Source organism: Struthio camelus, chromosome 19 (genome assembly GCF_040807025.1).
Source record: "Struthio camelus isolate bStrCam1 chromosome 19, bStrCam1.hap1, whole genome shotgun sequence".
In the NCBI taxonomy this organism is placed as follows: Eukaryota; Metazoa; Chordata; class Aves; order Struthioniformes; family Struthionidae; genus Struthio; species Struthio camelus.
The window spans coordinates 8,516,302-8,540,564 of NC_090960.1; the positions used below are offsets into that span (position 1 = coordinate 8,516,302).

Here is a 24,263-nt window from a genome sequence, read left to right on the forward strand (position 1 = left end):
CTCTGTTCTCTTAGGTCCTTTTCCTTGCAAGGCCATCTCCAAGATCTATTGGCAAACAACAAAAAATGGGTAAGTTCTTGGTCTAGTCTTTAACTCCTCTCAGTATTATTAGCAAGAGGCCCTTAAAGGGTGCAGTGTGCCATGCCAATAACAGCCCTTTAGAGTAACATGGTAAGAATTTTCTTGTCAAAGTTAGACCTGCCTCAAGTCTTTGAAATTGTCCTTACTCCTCATTTCAGCATAGGCCACTTATCTGTGTCTTTCTCTTCAGGCTTCCTTACATTATATTCCAAGGAGGGATGCCCCGGGCTAGCTATGGTGACCGGCACAGTATCTCTGTCATCCATGGCAGCCAACAGACAGCCTTTGACTTCACATCACGGGTGATAGACTTCTTTATCATCTTCAGTTCAGAGCCTACGGCAGGTATGTAGTGAAAGGCGATACTGAAGAATTTGAATAGCTGTGTAAGCATGTGGATGTTTTCCTGGTCTAAATAGCAAATGAAATGCAAAGGAATCTATGCTCAGTTGTTTGGGTTTTCTGAGATTTTAACAGAGAGATTGTGCCATTTAAAAATGAAGTGTAAAATACCGGCATCAAGAATGTGTCAACCACAAATGCCATACATTCCGGAAAAAAAAAAAAAAAAAAAAAAGTAAGCTGCAAGCTGCTCCATTAATGAGGAAAGACCTCTTAGTCTCTTGTCTGTGGAGGCTGGACACTGGACATAACCAGGTTGTGAAGTCAGGATCTGGATATTCCTATTTGGAAATAGTCCTTCAAAGGAGGCAATAATTGAAAACATAGCCTACTCCCACTAAGACAATGTTTCTCTTAATTAGTACCTGGATTTAGGACTAAGGCTCTGGGTAATAAATCAACAAAGGGTGACACAGAGCCAAGGGTCAGTATATAGAGTGCATAATTTACTTACTGCTGGCAAACATGAGTGTAAACAGTTCTAACACTGAATAGCTCTCATTCCATGGCATAGTTAGAGCTTGTCAGATTCTTGCTTCCATTGAAGAGCTTTTTACTCTAGTGTCCGCAATACCCATCATATCTTTTTTCTTTTCCTTTTTTTTTTTCCCCCTTTTTTCATGGAATTGTCAATGACTTCACCCAAGGAAGAACTTCCTTTCCTGCTGGCATAGTTCTTGCTTCTGGTTAATTTGAAGTAGCTGAGTGGAAAATTAATATTTCAAACTCTGCAAATACACACTATTGGAAGTTGAGGTGGAACAAGTTGCAAAGTTTAGATGCTTTTTAAGTGCTTGCAGGCAAATCTTCTATGTTACTGAATCGTCCCAGGTCTTCTAGTTTCTGATTTGCTTAGTACAGAAGTTTCCAAACCTATTTCTCTTGCACAGGGGTGAGGACAACAGCTCCCAGCTGCATGTGCATGTGCAGGTTGCCTCCCTCTGGCCTATTGTACAAAGCAGACTGCAGATCCAGTGGAGGAATAGCTTGGGAAAGGAGGCATAGCAAACTAGGTTTTGGATTTTTTTCCCTCCCGTGGATATTTTTTCGGTGACTTGAACGAGTCTGTTAAAACAGGAATGAGATGGGCAGACTGTAAGCGTGATGAAGTGCTGTTCTATGTTTGTTATTATAAACTTCACCTATACAAGGCTGGCTGCCTTTTATAAGCTTAATTTGGTGGTATCTTCCAAGTACACAGAACCTATTTGTTTAAACCTTCAAGCTTAGCAATGGTATTAATCTTGAGGTACCGTTTAGCTTTTTTTATAATAAAAGAAGCAGGGCGCTCTTACTTTCTGTGAAGTTGTCAGAGCTGAAATTGAGTAATGGCATGAAGGTCTTAAAGGTGAAAGAAATCTGACACTTTTTATTTTTTATTTTTTTTAAGCTAAGAGATTGACTACTTCTAATCGTATCCGGGAATTAGATTTTAAGTCTCTTTAGGATGAAATAACTGAACTTCACAGGCTTTATTTTTATTCTGCCCAAGGATTGAATTATCTAGTTAACATGTCTTCTAGTGGGTACAGACAGGAGCTGTTACAGGAAGCTGAAGCTGTTGTCCTTAGACAAGGAAGTTATTTACAATAAAATGAGGTTTCTGTGGTTGACGAGGTTCCTTATGGCTGATTGCCTAAGCTTAGTGGATCTACGTAGCTAGCCTTGTTCACCCTTAGGCAGTTTTCCCTGCAATGGCAATAGTAAGGTATTAATTGTATTCCAAAGCCACTTAATTTAGTAAGCACAAAGCTCGTGTTGAAGCGTCATGGTAGGTAGTGGCTTTCCGTAACTCTGAATATGCTGAAATTTTAAAAAGGAAAAGATAAACGTATGAACTTAACCCTTCCTGTCCTTTTGATTTGTGTGTGTGTGGCGTTTTGTTTTGTTTCGTTTTTTTTAGTAGGTAGAGGAGTTTATAGAAGTCATTAAAAAAATTTTACTATGTTTGCTACTTCAGCAACTTAAAACAGATTCTTTCCATAAGCAATGGGCTCAGATATTCCCCTTTGTAGGGGAAAGGGCTATTTTTAAGCTGGAGGTTAGTGTTGGCAGTATTAATCACAGTGCAGGGCTGATCACGCATAATGCAGTGCAGATATGATATAACTGGTCCAAATTAGAAGGTCTGTAGGCAACTGCAAATGATAGCACACAAGATGGGGAACGAAAACTGGATTTGAAATGTTTTAAAGCATCTCCACAGTCATCTTGAAGAAACTGAACTGCTTATTGCTGTGTTATGGCTGTGACCAGTCAGAGGTGGAACTCAGGATGTCTAACTACAGTGGTGCCAAGTAGTAAATACTTCTAAGTCAGTTCTAGTGGACTGAATAGCCTTGGTATGTGTTTGATTATAGAATTGCCTTCTTGCAAGTATATTCCAGATAATCAAAATACTAAAGGGAAGTGAAAGTACAGGTTAGGGAATCTCGGGGAAGAGCTGCCAGTTTGCTCTTGGCTCACACCCTTTATGCATCCCTACCCCCAGCGACACAAATGCACCTATGCATTCACTTAGATTTGTGTGGCTTCGTTAATAGCTACTGATGTGAAACAATTCATAGCTCTGGTTTTCCCCACCAGTTGGTAATGTGGCTGTCTTGTACATGTTACTGCAGACTGTTTTTTTTTTTTTTTAATGTGGATTAAAATTTCTAGTTGTAACTAGAGTTAATTTCTTGATTCAGTGTGTCAAGTGTCGTATCTAAGGTTACGTTAGCAGATTTCTTTTGCTTGTAATCATGTCTAACATGTATAAATATATTAGATGTACGTGCTCATTGAAGTCCAGAGGAGGTAGCTCAGCATGCTAGAAGCAGGGAAGACTCTAGAGTGAGAGTGCTGAATTGTAAACGCTTGTCAGCTCAAGCAGAGAAGCCTTCTGCAGCACCCATGGCATTACTGTTTTTGAGCAGCTTAGCCTAGCTGGACTGTGGTCCTAACACAGTACTAAATGGCTTGTTGCTGGGGTGCATACATGTCCATCCATCCCCTGCTGTTAATTAGCTAAATTTAGCTAGGACTTTTGAGTTGTTCTATTGATGAGTATAGACTTGTTTTGTTTAGTTGTGGATGAGGTTTACGGATTCCGCTTCAGAAGAAAAACTTTGAGTCCCTCTGTTAGTCCCAGCAATGATATAGAGGAACGTGAACTTGCAGTAAATCTATTAATATTTCGAATTCTATTAATATCAGTGCCTCAGTAGGCCCAGTTAACACAGAAGCATTTAGAGGTATTGCCAACAAAAACATGTTTGTATGGACAGTAGTTTCCATATAAGCCTTACAGGAAGCTTGTTTCTATTATCCTTGGATAGTCTTTTTTGTTAGCCTCAAAGAATCGTGTTTCCACAGAGTTTGATGACCCTTCTGCTATGGTGGTGCTGGCGGAAGAAGAGCTGGTAGTGATAGACTTAAAGTCTGCAGGCTGGCCAGCAGTCCATCCTCCGTACCTGGCTTCTCTCCACTGCTCAGCCATCACCTGCTCACACCACGTCTCCAACATCCCACTGAAACTGTGGGAGAGGATTATCAGTGCTGGGAGCAAGCAGAACATTCACTACTCCAATATGGTATGGCAGCTCTAAGTGTAGACGTGACCACATGCATTTAAGAACAGCACAGCATGCTCAGCGTGGGTGGGCTGTGCTGCTGACAGTGTGTGGAGGGCTGAGTCCCACCAGGCACTGTCCTGCCTCTTAGCAGGGTTGAGAAGGGCATTTTCCCAGACCACCACCAATGCAGTTGCTCACACTGTGGGGATTAAAATGTGATATTTTTTTCAGGCTTTGACAAGCTAGAAGGAAAGTGTGAGTGTTCCCAGCTGTCAGTGGTAACAAACTTCTCATTTAGAAGCTGGAAGCTTTCGGCACAGCTTCTTGAGGAAATACGTAGAATATCTTCTACTAAAAAGCACAGCTGGTGTCAGAACAGGAACATCTAATCCAAACAAAAGTTAACAGCATGGGCTGTTTCACTGCCACTTCCACTAAAGTTCATGCTCTCCTGCTGACTGCGTATTCTCTTCACACTGCCACTGCCCAGGAAGTCACAGTCTTCCCTTAATGTATTTGTAGCCGTGGCCGATTGATGGTGGCACCAACTTAGCTCCAGATCCTCCTCAGAGGGACTTGCTTCTAACAGGGTATGTACCTAACTGATACAATTCAAGGTGCCCTTCCCAGCCTCTTTGCCCTTCCTTTTGAACTGACTGAGGCTTTCCCTTGAGATTACAGTCTGCTCATCTTGTAAAGCTGCGGCCTTCTTTCTGCAATATAACTTCTCAAAGCTTGGCTGCTAGCTTCCTAAAGCGAAGCATTTCTGCTGCTTTTGAGAGAACATACAGGTCCTAATACCCACAGATAACCTATACAGCTGCCTTATTTTTGATTCTGAAATGTTATCTTTGCCTTTCATACACTTCACTGTAGAAGTGCAGGCAATAATCCAGACCGCTTCAAAGGAAGCGATGTAAATGCAGAGCTTAATCTTTCAAGTTTTAAGCTTTTTTTTCCGCGCTATTTACACTGTTGTGAATCTCAGAGGTTAGCTTGGACTCCTGTCTGTTTTGATCAGCATGAACAAATTTAGTTTAGTTAAGTGCTGGGCTGAAGTAGCTAGCAAGGAATTGCCTCACCGTATAAAAATGTTTCATTTTCTTTTCAAAGCATTTTCAAGCATTTCTGTGGGTTGTTCTTCAGACTCTTCATTCTTGATGCAGCAAGTTGTTAGAAGTCCTGGGAAGAATGTTGCCAATTCTCACCTGGAGAACTAAGATTAAAGCTTGATTTTTAGCCTATAGCTTTTCTGCTAGTAGTATTTTTTTTTTTTTTTAGGGTGAGTTGTTCCTTCCATGTGCTGGGCTTTTTTCCTTTTTGGTGTTTTTTGGAGTAACCTTAAATTCTATAGTGGTATCAAATCATGAACAAACTGAATTTAAAAAAAAAAAACAAAAAAAAAAACCCCAAAAAGCTAGTAGTCTTGAAGCTCTAAGTTGCCACAGTTCAGGGCTTAGTAAATAGTTTGGTTTAACATTTGACTGCGTTGTTTTTCCCCTCTGTTTTATTATCCTTGTGACTTGCTGTGCCTCTGTATGATCTGTGCTTTCCGTAACCCTTCCTCATACAGGCATGAAGATGGCACTGTGAGGTTTTGGGATGCATCTGGTGTCTGCTTACACCTCCTTTATAAGCTGAGCACAGTGAGAGTATTTCTCACAGATGCTGATCCCAATGACAATATGAACACTCTGGGTGAGGATGAATGGCCTCCACTTCGCAAGGTAAGAAAATTATTGCTTGTAGAAGCTTTCTGAAGCTGAAGAGTTTTTATTCTTGTACTACTAATACATCTACAAAGATCAGCCATTGTGTACACAAACACACCCCCCCCCCCCTCTGTTCTAGGTTGGTACCTTTGACCCGTATAGTGATGATCCTAGACTTGGGATCCAGAAGATCTACCTCTGTAAATACAGCGGATACTTGGCTGTAGCTGGAACAGCAGGGCAGGTATTGATATATAAACAGTCGCTATCAACCTTGCTTTTAGTGCAGCCTGTTACAGTGCAAATTGGAGATCTGTCAAAACTGCAAACACTAATTTCTGCAGTGATTAATCAATCACTGGAAATGTTGTCTGAGGATTGTCTACTTTCTTTAATCTGTGTTTTGGATTTTATCTAACATTATTTATCAGCCCTTAGAGGAGCTTTAATTTTTCCAGCTGTGGAGAACTTATCTTTTGACCTTTCCTGGCTTGTTGATGTTGTCACTCTGGCTGACTTGACAGCATGGAGGACTGCCTGGGTAGTAGAAGCTGTAACAGCTTGTTCTTTTCCTTTCAGGTACTGGTGATGGAACTGAATGATGAAGATGCGGAACATGTTGTGGACCATGCTGAAGCAGATCTTCTGCAGGATCAAGAGGGCTATCGATGGAAAGGTCATGAGAAACTAAAGACTCGAGACGGTCCTGTCCGATTTGAAGCTGGTTTTCAGCCATTTGTTCTGGTCCAATGTCAGCCACCAGCTGTGGTCACCTCATTGGCCCTTCACTCTGAATGGAAGCTCGTGGCCTTTGGTACCAGTCATGGTTTTGGGCTTTTTGACCACCAGCAGAAACGACTGGTCTTTGTGAAGTAAGTACATTCCTTCCAGGAGCTTCAGGGTAACCTCCAGTTACAGATGTCCCGGAAGTCCTAACTAAGCAAGTCATGAGAAGAGGTTTACAGACAGCAGCTAGTAGAGCAAGAAGTCCTACCTCATTGGACTTCTTGAAGATCTTCAAGAATATAAGCATATTCTTGTTTCAGCATTTGTGCATGTCATGTTGAACTCTTAGTAGTGATCGCCACCCAGTAGAAAGTGACTGTGTGCCTGCCATCTCCTTTTTTTAGGTGCACGCTACATCCCAGTGACCAATTGGCCTTAGAAGGCCCGCTGTCTCGGGTGAAATCCTTGAAGAAATCCCTTCGGCAGTCATTCAGGCGGATCAGAAGAAGCCGAGTGTCCAGTCGGAAGCGGCGAGGAGGTAGTGGAAATACCTCCGAGGTGAGGGGTCCAGCTTCTTGGCACCCAGTCTATAATGCAACTTGGAGTGTGTAGATTCCTGATTAGACTGCCCAGAGCAGGAAGGTGGTCTGCAGTCCTGCTATGAGATCAGTCAGTGGCTGATTGGTGTAGTGGCAAAAATAGCAACTTCTGATGCTGCTGGTTGTTAGATAAAACTATTTACGTTTTCAGGGGAAAATGTACAGTCTGGCATTGAACCTGTGATTCAGAATATACCTGCTCACTGATATGTTGTACTTTCCCTTTCTGCTGCCTGCTGCTCTTATTATCTCCCTCTCTCCCCTCCGTCTTTGCAATGAGGAGAGGAGGACACGAACTTGGTAAAAAAAGTAAAATCAATGGCTAGAGAGAGATGCGAATATGAGTTGTGCAAAGCTCCCTGAGTTTTAGATACTGTAACTGGCACGTGTGGTCAGTACCAGAGGAACAGCATTCCTACAGTGTGCAGCAGGCTGGTAGGGAAAGAGCAAAACTAGTTCTTTGCAGTGTGTTGAGGCAGACTGGGCTGCTCTGCTCTTCTAAAGCCATGTGTTAACCTGCATCCTTGTGTTGTGGATAAGGGAAAGATGTCGTGCCTGACTTGCAAAATGTCTCCTCCTCTTTGAAGGTTCAAGAGGCAAATGCCAAATTTGACCAGGACACACTGCAGGAAATGGAACTGGCTCCAGTCCAGCGGAAGATTGAAGCTCGATCTGCAGAGGACTCTTTCACTGGCTTTGTGCGCACCTTATATTTTGCTGACACCTTCTTGAGAGATAGTGAGTAGAAAAAGCATCTCCTTTCTTCTGATGGGATTTTTCCCTCTTCTGCCAAGGAACGCATTAGGGTCTTACTGCCAGGAAAATTCAGCGCCTCCTGTGTTGTATTTTGTGCTATGCTGAAAAAATAATCTAGAGCAAGAGCACGTGTTGTCATGCAGAACTGCTATTTAGCTCTTGTGGCTGTTGGCTAATCCAAGGCAAGTAGTAGTTCATCCTCCTAAGCAGTCTGAACGCACGGGTCTTCAAATGTGCCGAAATGGCTTCTGACTTTTGAGCATAAGGTTTTCCCTGTCTCTTTACTCTAAAGTTCATCCCTGGCCCCAACGTGGCCTTTTAATTCTGGCGAAGGTGGTGGCTGGGTGAGCATCAGAGCCCAAACTTTTGTTTCCTCTGCTCATATGTGATACAAATCCGTGAAAACTGGATGTAGCAGTGGTGGTGACTGATGGAAACAGCACTCTGTAGCCTTTGCTCACACGCCATATCTTTTATCAGGGCTGTTGATTGAGCAGCTCTGGAAAGAGAAGTGCTAAGAAAATAGTTTTCCTGGCAAGTCTGCCATAACGTAAAGGTGTTTAGGAGGTAAACAGAGGGAGGATGCACACAGCTAGCGTGTTAAGGAAAGCAGGTATCTGAGGTTGCCAGAGCTGGTGTTGCGCTCATGAGTGCTCTCATTGCTCCAGGCTCCCGCCACTGCCCATCTTTGTGGGCAGGCACCAACGGAGGTACGGTCTACGCGTTCTGTTTACGTGTTCCTCCAGCAGAGAGGAGGATGGACGAACCTGTCAGGGCAGAGCAGGGTAAGTATGGCTCATGAAAACAAGTGTCCTAATGAATCTAGGTGTCGCTCTTATAACAGTGGCATGTCTTTAGTCATAGAAATAGAAAAGCAAGGTGGTTCAGTTACTGCTGTTTACCAGTGAGAGAGTCGAGATAAATATAGCATAGTCTGAGCTGAGCAATGCTTGAGAGTAGTTGAGTTCCAGTGTTCCCTGACCCTTTTTAGCCTTACTTCCCCCTGACTTCAGAAGTCTGAACTTGCATCGGCTGTCCTTAAAGCTTACCATCAAGTCAACAGTGTCCATGTACCTTATTGTGACAGATGGGCCTGTTATCTTTGTGTAATAATGGTTACTGTTTAACGTGAACCAGTTTAGTCCAAATACCCTTTAACTACTAAATCTTTTTAGGTAATGTTTCTATAGCAGTGATCTGTAGCTCTCCAGCTTTGAGAGGATGAGGTGAGTTTCTAGCACAATGTCTCTGACTAGAATCTTGTTTGTTTTTTTCTTTTATTTCTTTTTCTTTTTCTTTTCCTTCATCTTGTCTAGCCAAAGAAATTCAGCTGATGCACAGGGCTCCTGTTGTGGGTATACTCGTCTTGGATGGGCGCAGCACTCCTCTCCCGGAACCTCTGGAAGTAGCGCATGACCTTTCGAAGAGCCCTGATATGCAAGGCAGCCATCAACTGCTGGTGGTGTCTGAAGAGCAGTTTAAGGTAAGTATCACGCAGGAGGTGCATGTGGACCGCATGTAAAATGTGCTAAAACATGGAGCAGCGCTCTTGGGGATAGTTATTCTTCTGAACTTAAATAATACTTCATAATAAATAATAATAAATACTTCATAAATAATGCTTAAATAGCATTTCAGTGTGGTACTGTCCAGGAAAATGATGACAATAATCCTGAGCCCAGGGAAATCAGGTGTATGCAGACAATTTGAGTATTCAGCATAATAACGTGCGTACTGAACATAGAAATTTTATTCCTATATTTAAACTCTGTACAAAGCTGCTTCTGCTTTTGGAAAAGAGCTTTTGTGGTTAGTTTTGTAGTTAGTTCCATGGAACACTGTACGGAAACAATAATTTGTAGGCATTTCTATAAGCACCTAAAGCTTCTCGTTTTGCATACTAACGAGCTTAGGAGAGAATATTCCATATGTAGCTTGCTGTAGGCTCTCCTTGTGTGGTTTTTTTTTTTTTTTTTAAATGTGGAAGAGCGTGGACTGTAAACCCCCTTTTTTTCCTTAATAATTTGTAGTTGAGTACAGAGGGATTTTGAAAAACAGCTAGGAGAGAAACGCAGCTTGGAGCCTGAAGTGTAAAACTGCTTGATGTCAGAACAGAAACAGGCTCTTAACACTGACTGCAGCTGGTTATTTATTTTTTTGTCCCACGAACAGGAAGCCAGGTTGACTCAGATTACACTTGTGTGTATTCGCTGTGAATAAAAACATTGTTAAAGGAAGGAGCAGCAGATGTCCTAGGGTGCGGCTTCTGGCATTGTACAGGAAGGAGTTGTCAGTGTCTTATTCCTATCGACAGGTCTTCACATTACCCAAGGTTAGCTCCAAACTGAAGCTCAAGCTGACGGCACTGGAAGGCTGTAGAGTACGAAAGGTGACAGTTGCTAACTTTGGCAGCTGCAAGACTAACGATTATAGTGAAAATGACCTGGCTGTCCTGACTAACCTGGGAGACATTCAGATCATCTCATTGCCCTTCCTCAAGTTACAGATCCGCTACCCTTGCATCCGCAAAGAGGATGTGAGCGGCATTGCATCCTGCGTCTTCACCAAATATGGCCAAGGTAAGGTATGCTTCTTCCAAATCAACTGCCCCTACTGTGTGTTTGTAACGATGGCAGAGGAGTTGTAGGGCTCGGGTTTTAGAACTATCTGCCTACACAGGTGAGCCTCACACTGTGTGTGTGTGTGTTATATATTTCTGGCCAGTTCCAGTTGCCAGCAGGTATTGACGTATGAATTAGCAGAAACAAATATGAGCTTGCTCTCTACTCTTAACTTTCAGCTAACAAGTTGGATGTGCCCCATAGGTATCTTCTGTCTGGCCGCCCCATCCTTCCTTGGGGATAAGGGAATGGCCCTCTAAGTAGCAGGCACTGTGAAAATGTCCGTATTGTACCTCCTGTATGTCGTTCTGGATCAACACTTAAACTGCAAAAGTGGGATCCAACACCTTATGGCTATTAAAGGTGGATCTCTGCTTGGCAGTTGTCTTTACATCTGTCTGTGCTGCCTGATATCTTTTCATAGAAGTCGTCATAGCACAACGCAATTATCCTTCAGCCTAGTCTTAAATTGCTCAGTCTCTAGGTTAACTCCTCCTAGGAAAACTGGGGTAATAGCTCCTTATCTGAATCAAGATAACACTGGCAAAGAAGAAATGCAAACAGGCCCTTTTCTGTTGAACGTGGATGATGCTTGTGTGTGTTCTTTTTTGGGTGGCTTTTAGTTCTGGAACCATGTTCTTGAACTTGAGAATTGTTTATAAATTCTCTCTCTCCTCTGTAGGTTTCTATCTGATCTCGCCATCAGAGTTTGAGAGGTTTTCCCTTTCTACCAAATGGTTAGTGGAGCCCCAGTGTGTTGTTGATGTGCCAGAATTTACCAGCAACAATCATGTGCACAGCAGGTCTGGCATGGAAAATACTACAAGAAAATCCAGGTAAAGTCTGTAAAACTCCTATATACTGTGTCTGGGTATTGTGACCTGCTCCTGTATTGCAGCTGATACAAGCAAGCCTGTGGTATGAGTTCTAAACGTTTCTGTAGCCTGTCTCCCTTTCCAAGCTGTATCCCACAAAGTATTGTATTTTACAGAGAAACGCTCTTTAAAAATATATAAATAAATGAGGCAGAAGTTTTAGTAGGATTATTGTTTGAAGACTCTTAACTTCATTCCTAGATGGATTGGCATGAGGAAACGTAACCCTCTCCCTGATAGTTTTACTACTTGCAGTACTACTGCTGGGAAAAAGTAATCAAGTATGGAAATTGGTCTCCCTAAGCTAGAGTAACAAGCTGTAAATTCTGGCTTGCTTTACTTGAGGGCTATGTGTTAATGAAGAGACTGAACTATTGCTCTGTGAAGGAAAACTTAGCGATTCTCCTCTTGAAACATCAGCACATAACAATAGCTCTGACACTGAGGTCCTGTAGGAATTTTATTCTAAAGGATTAGACAGGTTCTCTAGTGCCCACAAACTTCTGAATCACCAATAGTGATGAAGCCCTTCCTGCACGCTTGCTCAACAAGGCATTTAGTTACATGCACTGAAGCTGCTTCTAGCTGCCAAGAGTATACGTGAATTCTCTTCACCCCTGTGCATCAGAGTCAGTGTTTGTTTTTTGCCCCTCTTCCTCTTCTAGGGGATCAGGAAGGACTTCAGGTGACTATGGAGAAGACGGTAAGCAAAAAAAAAAAAAAAAAAAAAAAAGCTTGAATATACCATTTCCTATTACTGCAGTTGATATTTCCTGCATAGGAAAGGGAAAGCAAGGGGGGACATGAAGAAAACATTTTGGCCTGGACACTGCAGTTGCTAGTGCTAAAGTAGGTTGCATGTAGTAAGGTTATGCTGAAAAATTAGAATGTAGTTCCTGCTAGAAGGAAGAGGTTGTGGGAAGATAAGCTCTGAAATTACAGATATCCTCTGTTAGCCAAACTAGTATTGCTGGAAAATACAGTGCAGTACGTGAGAAGCTTTAAGGATTAGTTGTGAAGCGTTCAGTGAAGTCCAAAGGACTTGAAGAAAAAACCAGTTCTGTTGTGGGTTTTCAAAAGTGCATGTATTTCATGAAAAGCAGAAAACATTACTAGATAAAAACGTTTTTCCTACTCCTTTTTTTAGAAAGGAAGTCTGGGAGGCTGATGGAACATGCCTTACTCAATGATGAAAGTGAGTGAGATGAACTTGTTACTGTCAGGGCAGGTGCGTTTCTGGGTGGAAAAACAGGAAAGCTGTTCTGCTTCAGAACCAGAATTCTGCTGGTTCCAGCACTTGGTTCTGAGGCATCTGCAATTACGCCAGACTGCTAGAAATACTGTTTTTTTCATGAATCAATAGAAGTGAGGAGTTGGACAGATAGTAATACCCTAAGGCAAGGATTGTTCTGCGTAGCTACATTCACTGCCCTGATAAGAGAAGGCCCTTTTACTTTCCAGTGGGACTTGTGTAAAATGACAGCTGGAACAGACTGTTCCTTTGGGGCTCTGGTACACTGAGACAGGCAGCATTTCCTCTGGCAAGTGACTGCTTCAGTCCTTTGTGCCAGCCTGTTGAGTAAAAATCTAGTACTGTTGAAGAGGCAATGATATTAAAAGGTCTGACCTCTGTGTGGTGGGAGGCAGGTTTTAAAGGCTGTTCTGCTGGGAGGTGGAACGTGGCTGGTCTGCTGCCTTGAAAGCAGATCTCCTCTGGCTCTGCTCATGCTGTGGTGTGTTTTTTGTGTGTGTGTGTGTGTGTGTGTGTTGGTGGTGGTGTTTTTTTTTTTTTTTTTTAACAAAAAACTCTGCTTTCCAGAAGTCCTGAAGGAGATCCAGAGTACTCTGGAAGGGGGCAGAGGGTGAGTACTGACCAACTTCTGTCCCTGAGGCATGGGGCTGGTAAGGGAGGGCGTTCCTAGGAAAAGGAGGGGAAATGCCCGATGTGATGGTAGGGATCCTTGTGCTGGAATCTGATCGTGTGTGTGTCCAACAAACTATCAAAGGGAACTAGTAAGAGAGAGGCAGGGTTCTCTTTCACATGTTGTCCCTTGACTTTTTTTTAATGAGTAATGCTTTGTCTCTTTCTCTCCGAAAAGCAGGAGAGATCACATTCCCACATCCCAAAGGAACAGGACTCTGAGTATTCGCATACAGGTTTCTATTCATGTCAACCCATACTGATCTAAGGGCAGGCCACGTGGGCTCAGTTGGCTGAGGATGGGACTCTGGAGTTCTAATCCTGGCTTGACACTGTCACTGGGACATGTTCAGTATCTCTGCTCCCATTCTGTCTGTACGGTAGAGCTAAACTACCACCATGGGTGCGGGGCTTTATCTTGTCTCCCTAGAACACTGATGTTCAGGTGACAGGGGCTATGGAAGTGTAGACAAAGGACTACTACTTGCAACGGATGCAGGAAGCTTGGTGGGATTGGTAACTGCTGGTGTGTAAGGATAAGTGACTGCCTGACATGCTCTGCTCTGCGCACTTCCTCTGGACACTACCTAATCTGGTCTTCTGTCAGCAGCTGGGAGTGGATGGGATGATACTGCATGGCAATAACGAAACTTCTCTTGTGTCGTTCCAGGAGCTATGCAGAAAGAAATTTGGCAAGAAGTCCATTAGGACATGGACTAAGTAATGGAGGAGGTAGGTGAGGCTAAAGATATTTCACGTCTGGTGAAGTAGCCAAAAGAAGCAGAAAGTGCATTGACATTTCTTTAAATGGCTCATGATAGAGTGCAGAACTGTGACCTGTATTTTCAGGATAGGGGCCTGCTAGTTGTGTGATATACTTAACAGTGTAAGCACCTTGTGTGCCACATGAGTGAATGTGCTGCACCAGTTCTAAAGGAAGAGATTAAAAAAAAAACCCTTTGAAGGATTCTGTCTGACTCTTTAACCTTACTGTAAAGGAAGCCTGAGAGCTAGACACATTTCATCACGCTAATCTGTTGAGACTTACTAGGGCCCTCTGAATAGAAAGATGCTTTCAGTGAGCATAACGGGATGCACAGAACTCTCTGCTACTGCTTTTTACCCTCTTCCCTTCCTCTGTGCTCAAAAGAAGGCTTGAGTAGTGACCACAGCAACATGTGAGCCTGTATTAATTCTGAAAACCTATGGGTAGAAAACAAAGGTCGGGAGGTGGGGAGGCTATATAAAGGGTTATTGTCTTTCAAAATAAGCTCTCGTATGGGTGTCTGTGGAGGTGCACTTTCTTAGAGAGCTTTTGGGCCCAGCGTGAATTTTTATAGTTGATGCAGTGACATGCACCTGTGGACCAAATACTGATTTCTCTCATTTGCTTTCAACTTCTGTTTTCTAAAATGGCTTTTGCATTCTTTTTTCCCCAAAGCGGATTGACCAAAATTCATCAAGGACTTTCTGGCATTGGACTGAGTGCCATAACACTACTGATTGGGCAAACCGTCCCTGGGGAGAGGGCACTGCTGCTCCCTGCGTTGCAGGCTACTGAGCTGCAACTTGCATGCATATGCGTGCCTGCCTCTGCCTCCCCTTTCAGTGCCTCACTAGAGCTAGAGACATCTCCTCTTGGAGCCCGCCTTGCATTAGGACAGAAGTGGATCGCCTGGTCTAATGCACCACAAGCCTCTGAGTACATATAACTTTTTAAATGTTTGCACATTTCTCTTTTCTACTGGGCTGGGTTTTAAATTATAAATGTTACTGCCTTGGTACAGGATTTTAATAAACGCACACTATTACCTCCAACTGGTTTAAAATTATTTTTTGTACAATTTTTTAAAATCATATGGGTATTTCAGTTTTAAAGGAAACGTTTTAGAAGTTTACTTTTTAAACATTAAATAATATATGCTAGATTCCTGTGACTGCTGTATGTGGTATCTGAATGAGTAAATTTGGTTTTTGTTTGTTATGGTACTGTTAACTGGCTTTACGGATTTGGGTAGAATCTATTTTTGTAGCCATTGAAATTGCTACAGGAGGAAAATTAATTGAACTTGATTTTTTTTTGTTTTGTTTCAACACTACATTGCTCTTTTTTGGAAATAAAACTCTGAATTCCTTTTTGTGATCCTTGTCTGCTCTCATATCTATTCTTTCTATCAGCAACTTCCTTCACACTGGCAAGAGGCCCATGCTCATACCCCCTCACTGCTGAAGAAGGTGGAGTTCTCTCCCTCTTTGAGCTGTAGAGGCCACGAGTGCTGCTGGAGGCAGAGTGGCCTCTTTCACTGCTTGTTGTTTGGAGGAGATGCACATGGCAAACAAGTTGATTCTATCACTCTGTCCTGCGATCTGTACATTGTGTTGCCAGAAAAGAGCAGTGGTTCAGATAATAGTCCTCAGTAAGTCATCTGCCAATAGATCCTGAAATAACTTGGGATGATAGCACGCTGAAGGGCAAAACAGTTACCTGGCAATGTTTTTATACTAGTTAGCCATTGGATTATGAAATAAAAGTGGTGAAACTATGTAGAGGAGTGTGTTACAATTTTTTGTTGTTGTTATTTAGAAACACTAAATTGTCCCTTTTCCCCAGGCCTGATGCTATTCTTTCCCTGCTAAGAAAGAGCAAGAGTATTCTCCTGCTCCCCGCCCCCCCCCCAAATAACTTGGCTTGTAGCATTGTGATAGTCAGTGAGAAAGGCTAAATCCTCCCATACTGGGTGCTGAGCCGTTGTCCTCGGCATGCTCTGGAATCCTCTCCTGGGATTCCCTCTTGTTTCAAGCTCTGTTCTTGTAATGTCTCCCTGAGCAAGGCACAGGGATCCTTTATTTCCTGGAGAGTACTACGGTGGCAATTTCTGTTCTGCAGGAGAATATGATTGTAGAGCTGCTGTTGTTCAGGTGAGGTTTCAGGCACCCTTCTAGCAGTTAGTATCTCTTTTGAGACCTAATTTATCACTAATGAGGTTGTAGTCTGCTGTCCTATGCTGTGTGATCTGACAACCTAGTTTCATTATTTCCTTATTCCCACTAGTTTCATTACTTCCTTGTTTCTATTGCTGCAGGACTGAGGATAACAGAAGGGTTCTGTTGTTTTCCACCTCTTGTGCCAATCATTGGTGCTGCAAATTTATAGGAAGTTATGGTTTAATAAGCAGCTTCTGAGCTGCTATGGTCATGTGCAAATGCATCATCCTGGTGCACCCAGCTGCTCCTTTCTGCTACTTACAGATGAATTGATTCTAAAGCCACCTTTGAGTAGGTGACATGGCTGCCCTGCTCAGGAAGGGCAAACGTAGTTTGTGCCTTCTCCCCAGTTTCATCCACACGACCATAAAAATTGGATAGGGTTCCTGAGGGTGTTACAACAGCATTTTTGTGGCTTATCTAATTCATCCCCTTTAAAGTGAATTTAGATTTAAAAAAAAAAAAAAAAACAAAACCAAGTTTCTTGTTATTTTTTTGAAGGTGTACAAGCTGGGCTACTAGTGCAATTGCAGCTGAGGTAGAACACAGGGATAGTTTAGGGTATGTGCTGGAATAGGGCAGGTTCTTACTAGCAATGTTTATTTTAAACCTGCAGCACAGTGATTCCCCGGAATAAGCTGCTTGGATTATTGTTGTGAGTAGAGGCATTAATAATCCTTTCTTAGAGCTGTTGTGCCTAAAATACAGGAAAGCAGAGAAGGGAGGAAGCTGTGGGAAGAGTGGAACCCTTGTGTTATGCTTTCAATTGTGTTGTGCCCCAGCACTGTCTAGAGCCAAGCAGGAGGGGATGGAAAGGCTCATGACATCCAAAACTAGGGCATACTTTCTGTGCTGTCAAAAAGCCACTAACAAGTAAAATCAAAGATGGGATGGGATGAGGTGTTCATGAGGGACTCGCTCTTTTTAATGAATGTCTGTAAGCAGCTTGTGAATGTAATGGGGAAAAAAAAAAAAACCCTTTGCCTCTCTCCCTTTCACGGATGCCACAGATCTAATTGTCTTCTCTGAGTCTTGCTGTTACTCTTATTACTGTCAGCTGACAGGCAGACTAATAATAGCCTGCTTCTGATCAGAGGTTTCAGCTGCTGCCAAACTCCTTGAGTTTTGTGCCTACCCTTCCTCTACTTTTCACTTGAAATACTTGTCTGGAGTCTCTGTTAGCAGCTTGCCGTCTCCAAGAGCTAATGCTTAATGCTTGAAAGCACTCAGGGCTCATTGGCCTTTATTAAGGATATTGCTGGTCAGGCTTTGGCAGCGTTTCTCTCCTGCTCATGCAGTCTTTGGGGTCTGGCATCATTTAATGCCCCTTCACTGCAGGAGCTGTTAACACTGGCTGCCAGTGCTTGAAAAAATCCATTCTTATAGCTGTGCTGGTAGCGTGTTGCCTAATCCTTGCAGACCTGCTTCACTGAAGAAGAGAGAGTCTTGGATCTCAAAGAACGGCCCAGATTTTTCCACATCTGAATGCACATATTGGGTATCAAATATGGGACACTGTTGTAGTGGCCTGGTTTCAGAGGTCAAATGCTTTCTTGTAACGTGAGGTCTTTTATAGGGCTGCACGTTTAGTGCCAAAAATCACTAGTCTTGCTGGAAAAGCCTGGCATGGGGCTATCTCTTTTCTTCTTAGGTAACAGTAAAGCGAACTTTCCTCAGATGCTTAGCAACTGAATCTTTGCTGAATTTGTCTAACACTTCTGTTAGACTATTGGGAGGAAAAGTCCATTTCATCATCTTAGTCCTAAGGCCTGAGGCATGTCTGTTTTGTGAGAGAATGCAGACTTTTGCAGCCTAATTGCTCTACTTCTTGGAATATACGGCTTGTGTCTATTGGGGCTAGAATAAATGCGTGCCTGGGTTCAGCTGGCAAATTCAGCTTGTGTTGCGTGTCACCATCTACGCAGCTGTGTGAGTAGGGATGCCTCTGGGGCAAAGCTCTGTTGAATTGGCACAGCTGGAGAACGATACTAGGTTAATGGAAGTTTTCTTCTACCACCCAGCTGTCTTCACTAAGCCCTGTTATTTGCCTTAGCGATTTCTCTGGAGCATAGGCCGAGGTTGTGCTGCAACAGTAGCTGTTTCCCTGAGGTAAACCGGGCAGAGAGGACTGATTCCTTCGATAGCTATCTCAAGTCCTTGGTCAGATGAGACTTGATGCCTTCGCTGGCAGCACTAGACCCCAGGGGCTTGGGGTATTTCCACACAGGAACCAGCTTCTTCCTCAGACCTGGTGGTGCTGGGGCGTTGGGTGAGATTTCCGGATTAGGCAGAGCTCCTCTTTTGTACAAGGGATCAGCAAACCCTCAGCTGAAAAGGTTGCTGTGGCAGTAAGATGGCCCTTGAGATCAATCACCCTAGGAGCAATTCCTTTATGGCCCAGGCGCTGCTGGGGTGGAAGCGGTCCCTCTCGGCCAGCGAGAGCCCCTCTGCCTCGCGGCTGCTGCTTGAGGAGGGGCGAGGGGCTCGGCGGAGCAGGCCTGGCTTTCTCCGGCTGCAAGCTCTGTGGTGGTCAGAGCTTATATTTAAGGGCAGTGTGAACAGTTTGGAGGGGATTAGGGTTTTCCCCCCTCCCCCCACCTAACTGTCCTTCAGTTAGTTCCCCTCCCCTCCCCCCCCACTACACAGGAGATAAATGACTTGAGGTAAATGCTCTTCCCAGCGGGAGCAGTCGTCTTCCTGGGACTGGCAGAGCTCAGCTGCAGGGCTGGACGTGCTCCTGTCAGGAGCTGCCGCCGCCTCCTGAGGCGCACCAGCTCTGGGGGGCACCGCCGCCTCTCGGGAGGCGGCTCGGGGCGGGCTGGAGCCGCCTCCCGCCGGCACGCCGCTCTGCCCTTGCTGTGCTGCGTCTGCCCCCTTCAGAACAGCTTTAGCTGTCAAACGTGACCGTGCAAACCGCTGAAGAACAAACGCGGGAGATGGGCCAAGCCGTGCGACGGGGCTCTGGCAGCACAGAAAAGGAGGCCGCCCTGGTACCGGGGGAGTTCATGCCCGGAAAGGTCCATCAGCTCTAGTGGGGACTCAAGAAGGCCGAATTTGCTTCTAATGAAGCACTGTGGTGTAAACAAACTCCTCCTTTCCCCTTTGCGTCTCAGGAAGATGTGTTTTTATAAGTGCTGACTGAACTGTGGGGACAGCAGGACGAGACCTGGCCGAAGCACGGTGGGGAGGGGGGTTAACAGGCTCTTGGCGCTTGCGGCCTGCCTCAGTGGAGAAGGAAGTAGCCGAGAAGGTATGTTTATAGGTGGCCGTTACTGCTGAGCACCTTTTCCCCAGCTACATAGCTAGAGACTGCTGCTGCCCAACCTTTCTTGGTATGGCTTTTTCATCCAGAGCTAAACTGTGTTTAAAAATGCCTGTTCAGCGGTGGGGGCCCTCTTTAAGGGCAGTGGTCCTGAACACGCTGACAGCGGCCGGGGAGAGTTGTCCCGAGAAGAGGGGAAGCTGCTGCCCTCTCCACTGGCCGTGTCAGAGAGGCAGCCTGTGCCCTGATTCTTCCCCCTCAAGAGATACGATCCGGTACGCTTTGGTGACAAATGAACCTCTATGTTGTCTGCTTCTTCCTAAAGAGTCTCTGGATGTTATTTGTTTAAAGCCAACTGCTTGTTCTCTGCTTATACTTAGGGCAGTGAGTTCAAAAAGGATGCTTGGATTATGCTCACGTTCCCCTCAAAGGGAACTTAGCTTTAGCAGATTGCTATGGTGAGTCCTTGGAAAAACAGGCTGAAAAACATCTGCTGCTCCAAGGACATGTCTGGGCTGCTGAGTGCCACCTCGAAGTCAGATGCTACAGCCAGAGTCTGGACTGGAGGTAAGAGTCCAAGTAAGCAGAGAATATGTAGGTTCAAGTAAGCGGTCTTGTGGCTTGAACGGACTAAAATGTATAGCTTCTGACCTAAACATGGTTTGTTCAAGCAGATGCTTAGCATTATTTTGAGGGTACCTGCTAGCTTAGGTAATGTCTGGAGTTGAAGTGGTTTAAGCTCTTGTTGAGGGGGATTTATTCCAAGTCCTGCAGTCTGAAGAGTACCAAATTTGGAAACGTATCTGTCCTTTAGCCAAATCTGAATTTGGTGCAGGTATTCTTAAAGGGTGTGATTGTTCTGCAACAAGCACGTGAACACGGATAAGAGGAAACGAAATGCAGGCTTGTGACCACAGGAGGTTTCACAGCCCCCAGTTGACTTGATAGTCTGTGGTGTTGTCACTGATGGGATAGTTTGATCATGGTTCAGACCTGATCAGGACCTGGAAGAGCAATAATCTCTCCATGAGCACCCTGCATATCTGGACAAGTCTGTTCATGTCTCATAACCACAGCTTACTTGCTATAGATGATATTTTCATGCACTTTCATTACAGTAAGACATTTGGAGTGCCAGTATACAATAATGAGGATTAAGAAAGAAATCCAGTTGTCAAGTTACTCAGCCCATGAGGTACTATTTCTGGAAATAATAAAATTCAAGAGCCGAGTAGTAGACACCTGCTATAGAATTTGCTTTTACAAACAGCTAGTATCATAGTATACTTAGTTCGCTTGCTGAGGCCTCTACATGTTCCCCTTCACATCGCAATGTACCCCTTCAGGTGGCAGTGCCTCATTCCTGAGGGCTCAGGGAACCTTTACGAAAAGTAATCTGAGAGTCTGGGCCCTGTGACTTCTGCCATGCAACATTCAGCTGCCATCCTTTAAAAAGCTTGTTTTAACTAGGATTAAGTATGATATAAAAATTTCAAAGTGAAATAATATCATGTCATCTCTCTGAAGTGCATTGCACTTTCAAATTATCTAATCTTGCCCTGGATGGAAACCGCTCCTAGTCCGTTTCAAGTCTGCTTAATGATGTTGCACAGGCAGATTCCTCTCTACTGTTCTTTGTGCCTGTTCAGCTGTTACTTAGAGGTTTGTTTGTTAAATCATTAGAAAAGCCAGCTTTTCTGAGGGTAAGATCTTCATTTATCAGATTTTTTAGGGCACAAGCAAAATGCTTGTCCCAGTAGCTCATGTCACAATCCAGCGTATCAGAGCTTCATGTGCCTTATTGGTTAATAATATGGGTGTTAACCACCATTAACCCTGGTAGTTTTTTCTTTGATGAGAGGAGGTAGACAATCGCTGCGCTCTTTTCTTATTTCATAAGGCTAAACAAACTTGGTTCAGCAGGTTAACTTGTTCAGTGATGTGCTTGTCTCAGGAGAGCTAATTCACAGTCAGGGACCTTTCCATCAGAACGTATACAGCATGAGAATGACTCAGGTTTTATAAACCATTTCATTTTTAAAGTGGTACCTACTGAGAGGTATTTATTACATATGAGAACATCTCCTGTGTGTATGGAGAAACTAAGCTTCTCCTAAAAGAACAGGGATCCATTCATAAAAGAACAGGAATCTATCAACAGAAGATTAAGGAAATTAAAAATCCACAGTAGAATAAGCCATAAGATACCGAGAGGCTTGTCCGTATTAAACGGGAGAAAATTTTCACCATCCTATAAAATAAATGGCAAGTTTTGGAGGCAACCCCCTTGAGAAGAGCCTTTGAGCATTTCTCCTAAAGGCCTGGCTAAGCAAACCACTCCCAATTTGACCGAAGTCTTTGACCGCAAAGCATATAAGAGTGCCTGTGCCTGCAGAATTGTCAAGATAGCATTACAGGGCGTATGCTCGCATGAGTGGCCCAATATCATGCTAAAGCTTCTCTTATTCCACTGTAGGATACTCTGCCTTTGACAGAGATCTGTCAAAGTTTCAAAGCCAAATATTCTTCTACATACTGTCTAATCTCCCTGTACCCTCCTCCTCATTCCCTCAAGAGCTTAGGAGCACTAAAAGAATTTCCCAAGCATTTTTTAATTACCCTACTGCCTGTAATGAACACACGCAAGAGTGTGACTTAAAAACATCACCTAATTTTATTTTGAAAACATAATAGTCTATCTAAAAATGTAGGGAAAAGATAGTTTGGCAGAAGTCTCTGAGGGAGGTGCTGCTCGAGGAAACGTCAGGTTGGTGTACAATTGATTATAGGCTGGGATGTTGCAGGAGCACAGCAGTCTGCTGTAGCTAACTGCGAGAAACGCTTGTTTCTCTACTGCCAGCACCGGCTATAACGTTTCTTTGGTGGGAGGTGTTCAAGCCAATTTTCATCCCCAAACTGTTCAGTAAGTGTGGTGGGGGAGGCAATGGAAGCCAGGCTCCTCTTGCGATGAACTTTGGGATTCTGCTCGTAGCTGTTGCCTGCTGCTCCTCTGAGGTCAGGCTGGCGGTGGGCAAAGTCTTTGATTGCCTTGGCCAATACCGTGTTCCCTGGTTGAGCACAAATATCCCTTGTGCTGCAGCCACAGTCTTGTCTCCTTGGCCAGGGAGAAAATCTCCTGTAGAAGGACTCTGCCTTAGAAATGTCAGCAGGTTCTGTCATTGCCATGGCATCAACAAAATGGCTGTACTCTGGTGGGATGGGGCTCCTCTTTTCCACCTCTTGGGAGGTTTCTTTCTTGCACCGCACCTCAATGTACATCTTCCTGTTAGGTGGTAAAAGTCTCGGTCTCTTTTTGGAGGAAACAGCAAGCAGCAAGTCTGTAACACAGATTCGGACGAACTCCTCGTCCTCTGAGTGCTCCTCTGAGTCCTCCTCTGAAATCTCCTCCGAGTCCTCTTTGCAATGTAAAGGGTTGTTCACTATCTGGTTGCTTGTAGGAGCAGGGTCCGTCTCACAAGGTGATGTCCCATCTGTATTGGAACAATCCTGTGATGCCAAAACAGACGTGGGTGTGGAATCCAAGTGCTCTCGTGGAGTCAACACCTGTAGAAAGTAAGCAGCCCTTTCACTGGAGCTGCAGCTGGGCTGTTGCACCTCATTCCCAAGGGAGAGAGGTACAGGCCCATGCGATGGCTGCAGCCTTTGGGCTGAGGTGCCACTGGGTGGCTGGCTGCTTGGCAGCTGAGGAACAGCAGAGCTCTGGCATGGCTGGTGTTTCTGCTTTTCATGCCACGCACACATTAGGCTTTCACCTGCCAGACCTGGGCCTGTCTGCTCCACTTGGTCAGCCCTCAATTTACTCAACCTGCTTGGCCCCTGGAAGGGTCTTGCTGAGGTTGAAATGTTAAGAAAAAAATAGTAGTTAATCCTTTTAAGAAGAGAGTGCGAATTAGAGGTGCTCCAGCTTTTGGAGTAAACCGTTTAGAACCTCGTCCTCCTCTAGCGTTGTCTGAGTGTTGCCGGGAGACTGCAGGTTCCAGAGCAAACGCCTCGCAAGCACCTCTTGCCCGTGCACTGGCAACCAACTGCGTGGGCCAGGCAGGGCTTTGGCCCTTGTAATGTCATAAACACAGAGACATGCTGCGGTGCCTTTGTGACATGCCATAGCTGAGAAATGACCTCTCCAGTAGGATGGAGGTTGCTACCAGCCCTAGGGAGTGCTTTTGGGCCAAAGCCACCTGTATGAATTCTCAAACAACAGCTGTTGGCTGTATTTTGTTTGAAAAGGCCAATCTACCAGTTGGTGACAGTTCTCCCTACCTGAAGAGCTAAAAATTATGGCTGGCAATTTCTAAGGGGCCTGGGGCAGTTTAAACCAAACAATTGCCATTAGCTTCCATTGAGGATGTTGGACAATTAATTCCCACTCCATATGTCTTCTGTACACCCAACAGTGTGAGAATACACCCGTGACATGCAACAGCCAGCATGCTTCAGCGCTTCCGCATTGTTTCCAGCTCCAGCATTAGCTTGCTGTCAGTTATATACCCTCTTCTGCAGTTTCGTCTAGGGGAGCACTATCTTCATAGTATTGTAGCAGTGCTTCTTTGGTATTAATAAAGCCTGCGTCTCTGGGCATTCAGTGTATCCTGCCCTTTCTCCAAGTGTTTTTTTACTCCTATTTATGGCAAAAGGCTGATCTTTGACAAAATAGGGCATACATTGTATCTTATTGAGCTGAAGTATTAAGCTATATTTACGTTTCCACTTTACCTAGTGCAGATCTGTGTTGCTACTGCGAGCTG

General features: G+C 44.2%; 1 protein-coding gene across 8 annotated transcripts in view; it reads left to right on the forward strand.

Moving 5' to 3' along the window:
• The window catches only part of LLGL2 (LLGL scribble cell polarity complex component 2), a 35,088-nt gene extending 19,695 nt beyond the window's left edge, over positions 1-15,393 (forward strand). For 5 of the 8 annotated variants that reach the window (XM_068914016.1, XM_068914017.1, XM_068914018.1 and 2 more), the window contains 18 exons: positions 15-69; positions 272-426; positions 3,841-4,058; positions 4,563-4,630; positions 5,614-5,767; positions 5,892-5,996; positions 6,332-6,624; positions 6,883-7,036; positions 7,665-7,815; positions 8,502-8,618; positions 9,150-9,316; positions 10,148-10,412; positions 11,137-11,290; positions 11,995-12,032; positions 12,477-12,524; positions 13,149-13,191; positions 13,921-13,982; positions 14,692-15,393. In XM_068914016.1, the coding sequence (XP_068770117.1) occupies positions 15-69; positions 272-426; positions 3,841-4,058; positions 4,563-4,630; positions 5,614-5,767; positions 5,892-5,996; positions 6,332-6,624; positions 6,883-7,036; positions 7,665-7,815; positions 8,502-8,618; positions 9,150-9,316; positions 10,148-10,412; positions 11,137-11,290; positions 11,995-12,032; positions 12,477-12,524; positions 13,149-13,191; positions 13,921-13,982; positions 14,692-14,699 (2,255 nt within the window). In that variant the 3' untranslated portion in view covers positions 14,700-15,393. The remainder of the gene's footprint in view (positions 1-14; positions 70-271; positions 427-3,840; positions 4,059-4,562; positions 4,631-5,613; positions 5,768-5,891; positions 5,997-6,331; positions 6,625-6,882; positions 7,037-7,664; positions 7,816-8,501; positions 8,619-9,149; positions 9,317-10,147; positions 10,413-11,136; positions 11,291-11,994; positions 12,033-12,476; positions 12,525-13,148; positions 13,192-13,920; positions 13,983-14,691) is intronic. The other 3 variants (XM_068914019.1, XM_009666218.2, XM_068914020.1) reach the window with 1 other exon arrangement.
• The last annotated feature ends 8,870 nt before the right edge of the window (positions 15,394-24,263 follow it).